Here is a 16,617-nt window from a genome sequence, read left to right on the forward strand (position 1 = left end):
AAAGAAAAGGAAAGAAAAGGAAAGAAAGAAAGAAAGAAAGAAAGAAAGAAGAAAGAAGAAGGAAAGAAAAGGAAAGAAAAGAAAGAAAAGAAAAGAAAAGAAAAGAAAAGAAAGAAAGAAGGAAAGAAAAGAAAAGAAAGAAAGAATACTAGCATCTACCTCCCAAAATAGGATTAAATATTGACTAATATTTATACAGTGCTTAGCAAAATACCTGGCACATAGTAGTTAGGGCCTATATAAATGCTAGCTTTTATTAGTATCATCATTAATAGTAGAGTTAATAATTTAACTTTGCTTAACTTCTGGTGATTACTCATATTTACCTCTTTATGTTTTTCTTAATTCCTATCGTTGTATTTCAAAATATCCACACAGCTGGGGCCTTTTCATCATGAATGTTTGGATTCATTCATCCAATTTTAATAAAGATCCACTGTAGGATTTTCATAGTTCTCTCTCTGGATGCAGATGGCATTAAGTATTTTTGAAATTTTCTGGGATTACTGAATTGCTGTTGAGTAGAGCTAAGTCTATCATATTTGACCACCATATACTCTTGCTATTACTGTGCACAATGTTTTCCTGGTTTTGCTTGCTTTATTCTGCATCAGCTCATGTAAATCTTTCCAGGCTTTTATGAAATCAACCGTTCATTATTTCTTATAGAATAATAATATTCCCATACATTGAAATACCATAATTTATTCAGATATTTCCCATATAATGGTGATCTACTCGACTTCCAATTCTTTGCCACAACAGAGAACTGCTACAAATATTTTTCCCTTTTGAATGATCTCTTTGGAATAGAGACCCAATAGTGGCACTGCTAGGTATGCACAGTTTGATAGCCCTTTGGACATAGTTCCAAATTGCTCTCCAGAATGGTTGCATTAGTTTCACAACTCCACCAATAATGCATTAGTGTCCCAGTTTTCTCACATCCTATCAAACATTTATCATTATCTTTTCCTGTCATCTTAGCCAATCTGATAGGTATGAGGTAGTAGCTCAGAGTTGTTTTAATTTGCATTTCTCTAGTCAATAGAGGTTTTAGAGCATTTTATGATTACATCTGGCTTTAATTTCTTCATCTAAAAATTGTTCATTTCCTTTGACCATTTATCATTTCAGTAATGTATTGTTTTCTTATAAATTTAACTTAGTTCTTCATATATTTTAGAAGTCAGGACTTTATCATAAACACTAGAAGTAAGAAATTGTTTCCCAACTTTCTGATTCCCTTCTAATTTTGGATGCATTGGTATTGTTTTTGCAAAACCTTTTTAATTTAATGTAATCAAAATGATCCATTTTGCATTTCATAATGTTGTCTTGTTCTTTGACCATAAATTCCTCCCTTGTCCAAAGATCTAGCAGGTAAATTATCCCTTGTTCTCTTGATTTGCTTGTAATATCATTCTTTATGTCTAAATCATTTCAATTTTATCTTGATATAGGATGTAAGACATTATTTTCCAGTATTTCCAGAAATTTTTGTCAAATAGTGAGTTATTATTATCCCAAAAGCTGGAGATTTTTTGTATATCAAACAATAGATGACTACAATCATTGACTATTGTATTTTATGTACCTAACCTATTCCACTGACCCACAACTTTATTTCTTAGTCAGTATGAAATGGTTTTGATTACTGATGCTTTAGAATACAGTTTTAGATGTGGTACAAGTAGGCCCCCATCCTTTGCATTTTTTTTCCCATTAATTCCCTTGATATTTTTTACCATAACTTTTTCCAGATGAATTTTGTAATTATTTTTTCTAGCTCTACAAAATAATTTTTTAGCAGTCTGATTGCTGTGGCACTGTATAAGTAGGCTAATTTAGGTAAAAGTGTAATTTGTGGGCATTTATTTTTAAAGGTTCTTGAAATAAAACATCTAAGACTTTTTTTTTATTTATGAAATTATTTTTTTTTATTTATGAAATTCAAGTAGTTTAGTGATTTTAAATTACATTTCATTCACTAGTCTGCCAATAAATTTTTTTTGGCTATGAAATTACAACTCACATTTTCTTCTATTTTTTTGTCTTTTTTAAAAATATTTTTTGATATCTCATGAAATCATTACTTTCTATTTGATCGATTCTAATTTTTCAATTAATTATTTTCTTTGGTAACATTTTGTACTTGTTTCAAGATGTTAGTTCTCTTTTCATATCTTTCTTCCATAGCTCCCAATTCTTTTCCCCCTTTTTTAACTCTACCTCTTTCATGTTGCAAGCCTGCAACAACTGTAGCGCTTGAATGAGGAAGAACTAATGCAGGAGTTGGACCTTCTATGGCTGAAGGGAGTATTAGTATTTTTTAATATCACCTATTTCAAGCCTTTTAACTTTTACTTTAACACTTTCTAGGAATTCTAATTAAACTTGTATTCTTTAACGTTTTGCTTGGGAATATTTACATAATTCTCTTTTTCTCAATTTGTATCTTGAGCTTCCCTATTATAAATAACTATGTTAAGATTTTGTTTCCTTGTTTCTTTTCTCATTTTCCCAGTCTACTACTTGACTTTAGACTTTGTGTTAAGCTAGACTCTGGGCACTTCTGAGGGAGAACGCCTGTCCTGAGCATCTATCCTCCACCTTAAGCTGGGGAATCTGTAAGTTTTCAGTGCTACCACAGTGATATAACTTGCTTAATGTCTGCTCACTGCCTTTCTAATATGAACTATGCAAGTCTGGATTTGGATCTGTTGGCTTGTCTTGGGTTAGAAGTTTCAGTAGACTGTTAATGTGCTCAGCTATTAATAGTCCTCTGGAAAGCTTGACAGGTTCAGAGAGACTGAAGTGTAGTTTCCTCTTTGTTCTGGGACTTCTGTCCAGGTTATTGCACTGCAGGCTTCTACTCTGAGCTAGAAGTAAAAATCAAATGTATATTTTTATTCTTGGAGAGTCACCTACAGTTTCTGCTTCTTCAGAATGTGTTCTTTCCTAAGGTTCACTGGAGACTGCTCTACTCTACCACTCCTATGTGCAAATGCCTGCTTCAGTATGATGCAGGGCTGGGTAGTGGGGCAAGAGCTCCCATATGGTATCCATTTTTATATCCTGGAAGGCAAGGTTCAGGAGTCTCTAGTGAACTGATACTCAGGTTTTGGTTCTCTTTCATTCTCTGCTATGCATATGCATCCTATCTAGATCCATCCCACAGACCTCCCTGTCTCTCCAGTTCTTGGACCTAATTAGAATTGGGTCTGGTGTTTTTACTTAGAGAAAAATTTATGAAGGAATTAGGTTGTACTTTTTTCCTATGCCCTGCTATTTTGCCCTGCTCTCTGAATGGTACACAGGGTCAGGCCCAGTGAGACCTGCTTTTTGTCTGCAGGTGCTTAGGCTATTCCTGAATGGAATCCCCTTCTAGTGCCTGCAGATCTCTGGCTAAATCCCTATGTTGACTTGGACTACAGAAAGTGGTTTGTTGTGGTTTCTCCCCAGATTTCCTGATCATTAAATGTTACACAATGTTATGCTTCCTCCTACTCCATAATCATTGATAATCCCTTGATCAACTTGTTTTTCTGAGCTCTCTACTCCTCTATCTCCAATTACCTACTACTAACTATCAACTACTAAATAAAGTGTTAGATGTTACCACCTGCTTTTTTCACAGGCATCTCCAACTCAGCATGTTCAAAACCCAAAATTATTGTCATCCTCCTAAAATCTATCCCTGTTCATAAATTCCTTATTTCTGTTTAGGAAAGTGTCATTCTTTCAATCATCATGTTTAGCATTTTGCAATCATCCTTTATTTCTCACTTTCCTTCATCTCATAAGTCCAATCAATTATCAAAACTTGTCAATTCTATTTATAAATCACATTTCTTTTTATCTTCTTATTTCCCATAGGACCACACTAGCTGAAGAAAACTACTGAATTACATCAAGCATATTTCATATTGCTGGAGTTAACACAATTTTAAAGGTGACCCATAACTATAATTCTTCAGAGACTTGGATATTCCATGATGTAGTCAAAGAGCATCAGCAAAAAAAAAAAAAAAAAAATACTGGTTTTTAAAAAAGGGAAGATCTTGGAGTGAAAGAATAGCTTGAGATAAAACAATACACAATTTTCTGAATACAATAAAATGCTCTCTTATTCCAGCCCAAAAAGACATGTACTGAAGATATATATTCATCGAAATGAGTATCATAATTTAAATAATATGAATTCACATCCATTTTTTTTTCTGTGTCCAGTTAAACCAAATGATTTAGAGTGGTCTTGCATTTAATTTAGGTAATTATATAATGTTCTAGGACTTTTCTAATATAAAACCTAATCTCATGAACCTCATCATTTATATGGACTCTCTTTTCTTTTATCTAGATTCTATGCTAGATAACTTCCATGACAGTGGCAAATAACTTTAGTGAACTTTATTGCATGCCTTATTTGATAATAATAATTTCTCTCTATTGTTATCTCATTCAAGGAAACTTATATGATTCTGATAAATGCAATTGAGACACATTGGTGACAGACTACATTAAATAGTTATATATTCAAACAAGAAGGGCATGATATATTTTCTAGACATTTTAGTTAGATGAAGATAAAATGCAGTTTGATGCAGAAAAATTCTCAAAATGACTATACACCACAACCAAACAATAACAGATATTATTTCTCTTCAGTACTTTACTACAAACTGCTGGGAAAACCAATATAGTAATTAGAAAGGGTAAATCAGAGAATCTCACTTTCAGAGGCTTTTTCAAATCAATGTCGGAGTGAATACTCAGCTCTCTTAGGGCATCTCCAACAAGGTTGCTCCTGCGAACATGAAGGACAAGGAATGGGCTTCTGGCCAGCAGAGGCTCCAATGTGAGGAGCATGAACACATTCTGCAAATTTGCTCCATTGATAGCGACCTAGAAAATGGTGCCAAAAAAATGACCATAAAAAACTTCTTTGGAGAATACCTAAAAGTAGAGATATAAAGACCTTAATGGCATTGTAAATGCTTTTTCTTATAATTTTTATAGCGGTTTCTCATGTAAGTACAATAAAAACAATTGTTTTAGTTTAAGTTATGTTGAACTAAAACTACTTAATGAAAAATGTGGTCTTTAAACTGATTTGAAATAATTAGAACTAATTGTTTAATCTAGAAAAATATGCCTTCAGATTCATCAACTTCAACAAAAAATTTTCAAAATAATAAAAATTCACATAGCTTCTGTTCTTTAAAAAAATATAATACACTCTTACTCAAATTAAAATCTGTCAGTCCTGTATCAGTATCATGAAGCTTCCATTAGGAAAACACCCATAGCATCAATATAAAGAAAAGAAAATAATTTGGATACTTAGTGTTAAATCAAATTATTTAGCTCTGTTGTGTTTGCAAATACAATTATAATAAAAACTCCTATAATTTAGCACTTTTTTGAACAAGTGAAGCTTTCCAAGTCTCAATCTAAGAATTACATGTTATAAAATTAAAAATAAAATCCAAAATAAAAAATAATTTGGATGCCTATTTAATACTGCAATGGAATTAGGCCCCTAATGTTTTCTATTATTATGGAAAAATTACAATGTAATTCCATAATCTATAAAGATATTTTTGGAAGTGTTACCTGCATTTGCAGTTCAGCATCTGTCTGCAACATTTTGGTCTTAGCTTGAGCATCAAAGACAAATGGATAGGAACAGAGAGTCACAGCATCCTGGAAAGAAACACATTATTATTGGCAATATTTAAAGTATAATGGAAATTACTATGTCAAAAAGGCAAGAAGGGGAAAAAAAGAGGAATTATGTACCTGCATTATAGATGGTCTAACTTTCTGTGGAAAGAAAAATAACATAAAATATCATTCCTGTTTTCCAAAAACTCAGCATTCCCTCCCGCCCCCTTAAAAATGTCATCAATGTCATATACCTACAAATGCCATTTATTTAGTCAAAACAGCATATCTAACCATATAATTAATGCATCCGCAGACTGAGTGAATTTCTGGTTAAGGAAACAAGTATTATGAAGCTATCTAAAGGAGGATCATAAGGAATAAAAAGGGCAAAAATTATTTAACCAATCTTATACTATAATCAGATAAACCACTCTCCACCAATGAAATATTTCCTTTTCCCAAACTTAATTATTTTTTTTTAAATCTACAATTTACTGGGCAAATTTATACTGGCAATTAACTTTAATTATTAAATATACTCAGAGGAGATAAATTAAATGAAACATATCAACAATAGCTTTAAATCTTTAAGTTTCAGCTTAGAAAAAATAATTCAGAAAACATTTTGGCTTCTTCAAATAAAAACACAATATAAATTCAAGTATACTATAACACTGACAGTTATTTTATCCTCAAGTTTTATTTAAATCCAGGATATAGAAATAGTATGTTTTAGTCATAAGCAGTTCTAATCCTATGTGTTCTTATATGATTTATTCAGACAAAGAGAAGTCAGACGAGTAGGAGAACCAATAGAGAACAATCATGAAAATGAGGTGGCACAGTTGAAAGGCAGAAATGCTGGCCCTGGAGTCAGAGGAAAATGAAGCTCAAATCTGACCTCATTCACATAGATGAGTGAACCTAGGCAAGTCACTTAACCTCTACTCACCTCAGTTTCCTCATATGCAAAAGAATTACACTTACCTAACAGGGTTATTGTGAGAATAAAATGAAATAACATTTGGAAAATGCTTTGCAAACCTTAAAGTACTATAAAAAATGCTAGTTATTTACCCAAGTCATTGATAAATATATCAAAAAAAAAAAAAAAAAAAAAACAAAACCCAAACAAACAAACAAAAAACAAAAAACAAAGCCAATGGCAAATCTTTGACAAATATCACCAAAGACTGCCCCGGTCAAATTGGCATGAATCTATTAATCAACCTTCTCTGGGTTCAATCCTCTCTGGGTCCAATTTTCCAAATTCATATAACCATACTATCATCTTCTCTAGAAGGAAATAGGGAGAGACAACCAAATCTCCTACTAAAATGCAAGTATGTTAACTCTTTTCTACCTGGCTCACCAGTCTAATAAACCTATATTAAAATAACACAGAGAGAGACAGGCATGAGATTGGCCTAGTATGAATTGCTTTTCTTAAATTACATTGATGCCTTGTTTTTATACAGTATCTTTCCCCAGTTAAAACCAAAAGAAAAAAAAATTGACAGCATATACATTCTTAATATCCCAATATTTTATTCTGAGAAATTGATCATTATATTTTAGCATAGATTTTATTTACATTACTGTCTTCATTGTATATACCATTCTTCTGGCTCTATTTTCTGTTCTGCATCAGGTCATATCAATTTTCCCATATTTCTCTAAATTCTTCATATTCATTTCTTATGGTACAACAACATTACATTCACACATCACGATTGATTTTGCTATCCTCTATTCAATAAAATATCAATTTTCCCAGTCTTTTTGCTACCAAAAAAATGTGGCTATAAATATTTTGGTACATTTAAGGACTTTCCATGTAACTTTGACTTCCTTTGGGGTACATGCTAAGTCAAAGAGGGGCATTAACAGTCATTTCAGTACCTTTCCTTAGACAATTCCAAATTGTTTTCGAGAATGGTCGGATCTCACTCACAGTTTCACCAAGAGTATATTCATATGCCCTTTTTTCATAATCCCTCTAACACTACTTTCAGCTTATATCATTTTTACTACTTTTATAAATATAAAGTAAAATTGGACTTGCATTTTTCACATTTAGCAATTCTTTTAAAATGCCTTTTTATTTGATTCATTAAATTTTTTAATTTAGCAATTTTTTTTAAAAGTACATTTTTAAAAATTTTCTTTTTCCCTGATTACATGTAAAAACAATTATTAACATTCTTTTTAAAAATTTCTGAGTTCCAAATTCTCTCCTGTCTTCCCTTCTTTCCCCTGCTTGAGAAGTCAAGCAATTTGATATGGGTTATATATCAGTGGTCCTCAAACTGTTTAAATAGGGGGCCAGTTCACCGTCCCTCAGACTGCTGGAGGGCCGGATTATAGTAAAACAAAAACTCACACTGTCTCCACCCCTCAGCCCATTTGCCATAATCTGGCAGGCCGCATAAACGTCCTCAGCAGCAGTATCTGGCCCACAGGCCGTAGTTTGAGAACCCCTGATATATACTTAGCAATCATTTTGATATCCTTTGACCATTTATCACTCGAAAAATAACTGTTACATGCATTATTAATACACAATACATGTATTATACCCATATATGCACATATTCGCATGTTTCTGTAGATAGCCAACTTTTTTCCCCCCTGGATATTTGATATAAAGTTGCATTCATATATGCCTCACTCCCAATCTTGCCAATCATCATTTTCTCTTACTCAAGTTACATTTATTTTCTTTTTTAGTCACTTCTACTCCCTGATTAGTTATAAAATCTCCCGGTAACTTTAGTTCTGAAATGTACCTCTTTCTTGCCTTAAAATTTTTAGAATGTGACTATTCATATTTAAATTACTTATTCATTTGGTACTTTTCATAAGATATAGCATGAATGCTGATCTAAATCAAATTTCCATCAAACTGCTTTCCAGTTTTTCCAGCCACAAAGAGTTTTTACGAGTAACTTTAATAAGCTTGAAGATTTAGCAATGCAAAATTCGTTTCATTCTTGCTTCCCCTTTCTTTATTTCCTTCAAGATTCAAGATACTGTGTTTCTCCAAATAAAGTTTCTTCTTGGTTTTGTCCATTTTTTCTTTTTGGACGTTTCACTGCCATAGTACTAAAATCCATGAGTTAATTTAGGTAATGTAGTCATTTTTTATTATATTGGTCCAGCCCACAAAGATAGTCCTTCTACATTTTCTGCTATGTAGACCAGACTAGTTCTCTGCCCTAAATTCCCCATGAGACAAAGAAGCTATTAACATAGTTTCCTAGTCATCTAAGGCAGAGGTGCCACAATTGCTTCTAGTTATAGTGCCAACCAACCAGATTAACATGTAATTGAGAAATGTTTAAGAAAAGAAATAAAAATAGGATACAACAATGTTATTTTGTAGTTTTCTAATTCAATATGCTGTTTCTATTAGAGTTTGATACCATTATATGTAGGTGAGAGGATCTATCTCTACATGAACCAGTGCTATATCCTTCCTGAATATCCTTTCCATGCTATTGCTAAATAATTTCCTATCATTGATGGACAATGAGGGTCTTATTTTACTATGAGTCACTAGATCATCCTGTCAATCCAAACTTACAATAAGTATCTGTCCAATTACTTGTTTTTCTTTATTTCAGTTATATTTATATTATGTTCTGAATGAGGCATATAGTTTATGACATTTATTGCAAGTTCTTAAGAAGGAAGTGACTTTGATATAATCACTTTAGAAGAGAATGGTTATCTGTGAAGTTTAAGTTAAGTCAAGTTAAGTGCCTATTATAGGCCAGACACTATATGTGCTAGAGAAACAAACAAAAGCAAAAAACCAGTTCCTGCTCAAGACCAAAGCTGAGTCCCTCATCACTTCTCATCAGATTTAAACATTCTGAACTATTTCAACAACCTCTTTGTTCACTGCCATGTTACAATGTTGATTTATATTGAGATTTCAACTTATTCACACTTCAGATCTCCTTCATATCAACCGCAGTATAACTTCACCTTCCTCATTCTCCTTGATCCACATAGGATTAAAACTGCTTATGACTAAAACATGCTATTTCTATATCCTGAGTTGCCATAGCAATCCAGAAAGCTAAATCCAATTCTTCAACAAACCTTATCAGCGACCAAAAATACCATTACTTCTAATATTTCATTATGTGTCTCTTAGGTGATTATATTTTTCTCTATATTTATACAAATTAATTATACTGCTTACTACTGAGTGATAGAAGGGAACAGTAAATATTGGGCTCCTCAAGAGAAAAAAATGCATTAATAGGATATAACATACATAAGTTAGTGAGACATTTGTAAAATACTCCAAAATTGCCAATATACAGAAGCATGTCCAAACTGATGAAACAAATACAAAATTAGAAAACATAACATGGCCATATTTTTAGCTTCACTATAGAAAAGGAATAGCACTGGAAATTAGGCATCCAACTTAGTATTCCTTCAACAGATGTAGACTGCAAAGCCTAAAAGATGATTTTCACAAGTTGTTGTCATCAAAAGTTCATTACTTCACCAAGGCAACTTAGTTGGTGGATGAATGATAGAATCTGCTGCCAGGGCAGACTCTTAAGTCTTTCCAGTTCTGAAAGATCTACCAGAGCTTACACTTCACTGAAATAGCCTCTGAGAACATAGGGTTGGTGTTGAGTCCATGCCATGTGATAATGGGATAAATATCAATGCACCTTAAGTTTGGGTAGCTACTAAAATTCATATCCATCTGCCTCATAATTTCCTCCTTCTATTCTCTCTCTTCTAGAATTGTCAGATTTGGTCTTTCTCTACTTCTGACTGAACATTAAAGTTAAATGCATCACTATCTCAGTTGGGATTCTCTATTGTCATGCAGATTGCCAATACAAATAAGATAAAACACTTCTATTTTGTACTAAATGTCTTTTTGCTGGACATGAAATAAGAATCCAACTCTTTCTAGAAATGCTCTATTGAGTAGCTTTTGTCCATTATTTGTGTTTTTATGTATCCCATAACCATATTTATGGGTCTCTTTAGGATAAAATTCCTATATATGATCCTGACACTGAGCAATAGTGACTGCATTCCATTCGAATAAATATTTCTAATGCCTCAATAATGTATGGAAATGTGTTTTTAGTAAGGTTCAATATCAGCTGCTATTGGCATATAAAATTTTTTAAAAATAAGATTAGATTTTTAAAATTTAAGCAACTGTATATAAGGGTTATTTTGTTTAAAAGTAAAGATGTTATAGTATATATTTTTTATTACTTATTATCATGTGAAATACACATTATATTTGAGAAAATAAAAATTATTCTTTATATATCAACAACTGTACAATAGACTATACATTATTTTCGATTTATTTTTTGACCAATAACTCCAATATGAGTTATGAGATATGAGGGGTGATTACCCATTAAAGAACTAGCTATGCTTTGAGCAGCTATTTATCAGCCTTTAATAATAGTCTTTAAAATGTTTAGTGTAAAACTTCATCTTGCTGATGAAATTTAAGGAAAATCAAAGCTCATTTAAGCAGTAACAGTAATCAGAGTCCTAATTAAATAGGAATACAGCACTTAGCTCCTTTGAAATATTTCATTTCAAATTAAAAAGTCAATGGCATATGGGGGGGGGGGAGAAAAAGGTACTTTCTCCTTCTATGAATGAGAAAAGGAAAGCGAGAGAAGAGCTCCTGCTGAGTTGCACAAAACCTTAGATTAAATTTCTCATTTGATCAACTTGAACATCTATATAATTTCTCTTTAGGAATCACATTTTACAAAAATCATAAATACATCTTAAAATTCAAAGATGAAAATGCTTAGTTAATAATATGTGATTGTTATAGAATAAAATATCCATTTTACCTAAGTTTGATATTTTCATTAAAATGTAAATATCTTGTTTTTGATAGTGGCAACTAATTTAAATTTTTTAAAAAAATTTTATCCTGGTAAGCAGGATAAAAGAAAAAATTCCTTTTAATAACTATATGACACAGAGGAATCAAATCAAAGAATGGGGAAAGTCATGACTTTAATAATATTATAGAAATTCTTACCATTCCTGCTTGATGCAAGAACCACATGAGATAGTCTTCCTGAATGTCCACAAGATGGGAAATTTCAGGTATGTAAAACTTATCATATTCCACATGTTTCACTTTCTGGTTTACCTTAGAGACAGAAGAACAAACACAAATGCAAGAGATGATAACATCATTACTAGCAAAGAATCTTTATTATGACAGTAATCATAACAATAATAAAATGAAAGAAGATAACAGTTTCATTAAAAAGCCAAAAACACTTTGGTACAAATATTCCCTCACTGAGCAGTCAAAAACTGTTAGCAGCAGAAGTGTGTTGATAAAGTTTTAAGAATCAGCTCTCCAGGGGAAAAAAAAAAATACACAATACATTTTTAGTTTTAATCTGAATTATTTACATTTTCTTCATCACTTTCTCTTTTTATTTTTTTATTTTTTTGCTGAGGCAATTGGGGTTAAATGACTTGCCCAGGATCACACAGGTAGTAAGTGTTAAGTGTCTGAGACCAAATTTAAACTCAGGTCCTTCTGATTGCAGGACCGATGCTCTATCCACTGCACCACCTAGCTTTTCCTCTTCATCATTTCCTTATGTCTACTTAATCAAAACAATAGCTCAAGCTCTGATCCTTAGCATTTCCTGATTTCTGAGATGTAAAAGCTCTCACTGAAAATTTAACAATCAGCTCTAATGAGACAGTTCAAACTGGCCCCACACACTGCTGGATAAAAAAACCCACTGGATTTGTGGAATGTAACTAAATTTACTTTACCATCAGACAGAGTCAATGAAATGTCTAAGGTCCAAAGGTGGATTAATAGAGTGTTCCATGAGCAATGAACACAGACAATATGTCAACAGAGATGCATAGAATAGCATGTGGAGCTATTTAAAGACATGCATCACTCAGACAATTATCATTTACTAAGCATTTAACTAAGTGCCAGGCACTATGCTAAGTGTTAGGGATAAAAAGAAAAGTAAAAGACAATAACTGCTGTCAAAGATCCAATGGGTAGAAAGCAATTATAGAAATGATAAATAGGTCACTGACGCCAGAACAAGAGAAATTATAATTAAAGAGTGGGTATTTATCAAAAATGAAGATTAAACAAGGAGGTAGTTTAAAATAAATTGTGCAGCACCTTACCACAGTTTCCAAAAATTTAAAAATACCAGATACCAACAGGACAAAACCTTATGGTCAACATTATACTTCAGAAGTTCACTATCTCTAATAAACTAATAGACAATAAATTTTCCTATTTCAAATATAGATCCCAAAATAGATTTGGTGATTGAACAGATTACACCAGGAACAGATTATCAAAACTTATTACCCAAAACTGCCAAGATATAACTTAATACATAAAAATTTAATAAAAATATTTTAATAGACCACACCATAGCAATATTCATAATCCCTAAATTATATGGAATGAAAAGTTTTCAAAGAAGAGATCTAAGAAAAGGTATTAAAAGTATGTAGTAACAAGGGGAGGTATATGTCACCATCCTGTCTGAAATTTTCCCAAATATGCTGTCAGTGGGCTTACTCAGATGAGCTTTTATTCAGATAATTTCATTCATTTTCAAAATGCAGTCTTTTTTTTTTCTATCTGTCCAATAGTCCATAGAACATTAAATCTAAAATAGTAAAACAGCAACTTTTTCCAAGACTATATCTCACCTGAAAAGATGAGAATAAGATATTAATAACAATAACAATTACTGACATTTAAATTGTAATATAAGCTTCCAAAACATTTTTATTTATATTAGTATCAATTAGTATCAACTTCATAGGAATGATGCAAGGTTCAAATGTGATAACATCAACTTCACAAACTTTATAACACAAATCAGTTATTGTTACTACATTTGATTTTCACAACTACTTTGTTGGATAAATATAACAGGTATGAATCTCAACTATAGATAAGGAAATTGAGACTGAGATAGGCTAAATGACTAGTTACACAGCTAATATGTATCAAAAATAGGAGTCTAGCCTCATTCCTACTAATCAACTCTATCCACTTTCACGGAAGTCTCTTTGATTTCATATGTGGATCTGGATCATTTTAAAGGCACTCTCCAAAGTAAACCAGTTTCAATTATATTCTAGTAATTCAATAATGTTTACCTATTATCACTGTCTGCCATTAATCAGAGCCACTTCATACTTACCTTATGCAGTTTTTCCAATAGCTTGAGTGCTGCTGTTATATAACTGCTAAACAGAACAGGAATCAACAATGTTTTTCTTCCACTCAGGAGATAAACTACTGCACTTTTATAAAGGTCTACTAGCTTCAAGAAATATCTTGGGCACACCTGACACCACCAGTTATCTTTAAGGAAAAATTAAGAAAAATTAAATATGCAATCAGTAATTAAAAATCAAGTATTCATGAGTGTCATTATATTAGAAGAAGTTGCCCTAGTAAGAAAATATTACTGAAGTAAAACTAAATTCTGAGAATCACAAAAATCGTAGAATTCTAGTGTTGGAAGAAACTTGAGAGGTGATCTAGTCCAACTTCTCAGAAAGCACTACTGATCACAAAGGGTCTTTTTAGAAAACTAGCAGTATAAGTTCCTTGGAACCTCATTATTTGCATTTTCATATGCTATTTCTCATATAAACTATTTTAGAAGCTAACAAATATTTGAATGATCTACAAGATTTCTATAAAGCAAGAACAGTTCTCTCATAAGGCAAAAACAACAACAACAAAATACATTTGGAAGATCATAGGAGAACAGAGTAAAATTTCTTTATTGTTATTACTTCCTCTATGATCTTAACTCCTAAACTATTTCAGTTCTTTACTAGAAGATTAAATGCCAAAATAGATCCTCCAAAGTCAAACTTATCATCTTTGTCTGCCTTATGACAAGGCAAAAACCAGACCAAAAGGTTGTTATTCCAACTTCCTATCTCTGACACTACAACCTGCTAAAATAAGGTTCTGCCAAAACCAATTTAACCAACTTTAGCACAGAATTAAATTTCTGATCACAACTCTCCTCTATCCCTTCCTCCCTTTTATGGAGCAGCTTGGAAGGATAGAAATCTAATATATAGGCTTGTGAGAATGGCTACAAAGAATTTTTTTTAAAAAAAGTTCCTTAAAGAAATTACAATATTTCTAGCATTTTCATTATTGTTAGTGTTATTCCTTCTGCAAAAAGTTATAATCTTTTGCCCTCTCCATCCTTACTTCTTTTTTAAATGTAATGACTGAACTCCAGTAATATCACAGCTCATCTGAAGCATAGAAGCAATAGAATTAACACTTAAAATTAATTAACTTTAATTAATAAATTAACACTTTAAAACTGCTTAAGTGTTAAGTAATTAACACATGAAAATAATGAAAAGGGAGAAACTCTTCATTTTATTAAAAATATCTCAAATGTCATTCCTATAAGCGACATTCTCCAATTCACTGAGGAAGAATATTATCTCAAAATAGCCATAGTCTACATTTTAGTCAATCCCTTCTTTCATGGGAACTTCTATATCACTCCCTTCAACCTAAATTAGACAGGTGAAAAATGAAAGCAATATAAGACAGCACTTAACTTTCTGAAACAGTACTCACTACAACAGCTCATAAAAACCAAAATTTTCTAAATACCTCAAGACCAAGAAACACTCATCTAAAACTATTTCAAACAGCTTCTAAACACTATATCAACTTACTGTACTCATGGACCAGTAAACTCATGCATCAGTAAACATGTTATGCAAAGCATGACTTAAAGACAGCTAAAAAATTATGTAAGGGAATAAAAAGGTGAGATTTTTACAGAACTTTAAAAATGGAATCTGAATCTTAGCTTAATTTAATGTTGATACCAAAAAAATTTACTACATCCAGGGTCAGAAAACATAGGTTTGAATCTCAACTCTGATACTTATTACAGCAAAATCACATAAAATCTTTGGTCTCACTTTCTTTTCTGGAAAAACAATATAGAACTACATGTCTCCTAAAGCCTCTTAAATCGTATGATGCTATAAAATATGAAGCAGAAAATAATGTATCAGTTAAAAGTATTTTTGTAGGATTTACCTAAGACTTTACTAGGGTTTGCATCCAGTCGTAGAATAGCCATTGCCAGGGGAAGGGTTAATGTTATATAATATTTAGAATCCTGAAGCAGAGGGAATTCAGGAAGTATTAAATAGATTCTCATTGCTTCAACATCTGGTGGTGAACTGGACAACTGTGGAATCAGGAAACTTTCAAAGCTTTTTAAGATCTGTAATTTAAAACAAAAAAAAGTAGGGGAGATGAATGAGATTAATTCAAGCATACACACAAAAAGGTCTAATTATTTCCCAATATTTGTGTGGGATATCCATATCTCCAACTGCAAATACAATTCTCTATTATTCTCTGTAGTATATACACTCACTTTCATCCATCCTTAATAATACATTTTGTAGGAAATTAATCCTAACAGGAAAAAAAATGAAAGGAAAAGAAAACATGATGGTTACAAAGTAAAACATAGAAAGTCAACAAAAAAAAGGAAAAGTGACTTCATCAAAGGAATAAAAAACCACTGCCTTACCTCAGAATGTTAAAACAAAGAAAATGAAATTGTGCGTGTGCCTGTAATTAAAACCCATACTTCTATATAAAGAGTTTCTGTTTTTATTACACTAAAAGTTGCCATTCTATATCCCAAATACCCCAAAATTCTCTTTTTTGAGAGAATAGGTTGGAAATTTTGTACACAACCTTTTACCTTCACTAGTGAAAGGCAACATGGTGGAGTGAACAGATAACCAGCTTCAAAGTCAGAAATAAGTGGGTTCAAGCCCTGAACTACAAACTGCTAATCTATGTGATCTTGGGTAAGTCACCTTAAG

General features: G+C 32.0%; 1 protein-coding gene across 5 annotated transcripts in view; it reads right to left on the reverse strand.

The window, feature by feature from the left end:
- HERC3 (HECT and RLD domain containing E3 ubiquitin protein ligase 3) overlaps positions 1-16,617 on the reverse strand; it is a 163,885-nt gene that overhangs the window by 88,641 nt on the left and 58,627 nt on the right. For 2 of the 5 annotated variants that reach the window (XM_074275296.1, XM_074275295.1), the window contains exons 14-19: positions 15,812-16,001; positions 13,917-14,080; positions 11,738-11,851; positions 5,806-5,829; positions 5,620-5,709; positions 4,738-4,908 (exon numbers count right to left, since the gene is read on the reverse strand). In XM_074275296.1, the coding sequence (XP_074131397.1) occupies positions 4,738-4,908; positions 5,620-5,709; positions 5,806-5,829; positions 11,738-11,851; positions 13,917-14,080; positions 15,812-16,001 (753 nt within the window). Of the gene's footprint in view, positions 1-2,397; positions 2,883-4,737; positions 4,909-5,619; positions 5,710-5,805; positions 5,830-11,711; positions 11,852-13,912; positions 14,081-15,811; positions 16,002-16,617 lie in introns of those variants that run through there. The other 3 variants (XM_074275297.1, XR_012483494.1, XR_012483493.1) reach the window with 3 other exon arrangements.

The sequence above is a fragment of the Sminthopsis crassicaudata genome, chromosome 6 (assembly GCF_048593235.1).
Source record: "Sminthopsis crassicaudata isolate SCR6 chromosome 6, ASM4859323v1, whole genome shotgun sequence".
In the NCBI taxonomy this organism is placed as follows: Eukaryota; Metazoa; Chordata; class Mammalia; order Dasyuromorphia; family Dasyuridae; genus Sminthopsis; species Sminthopsis crassicaudata.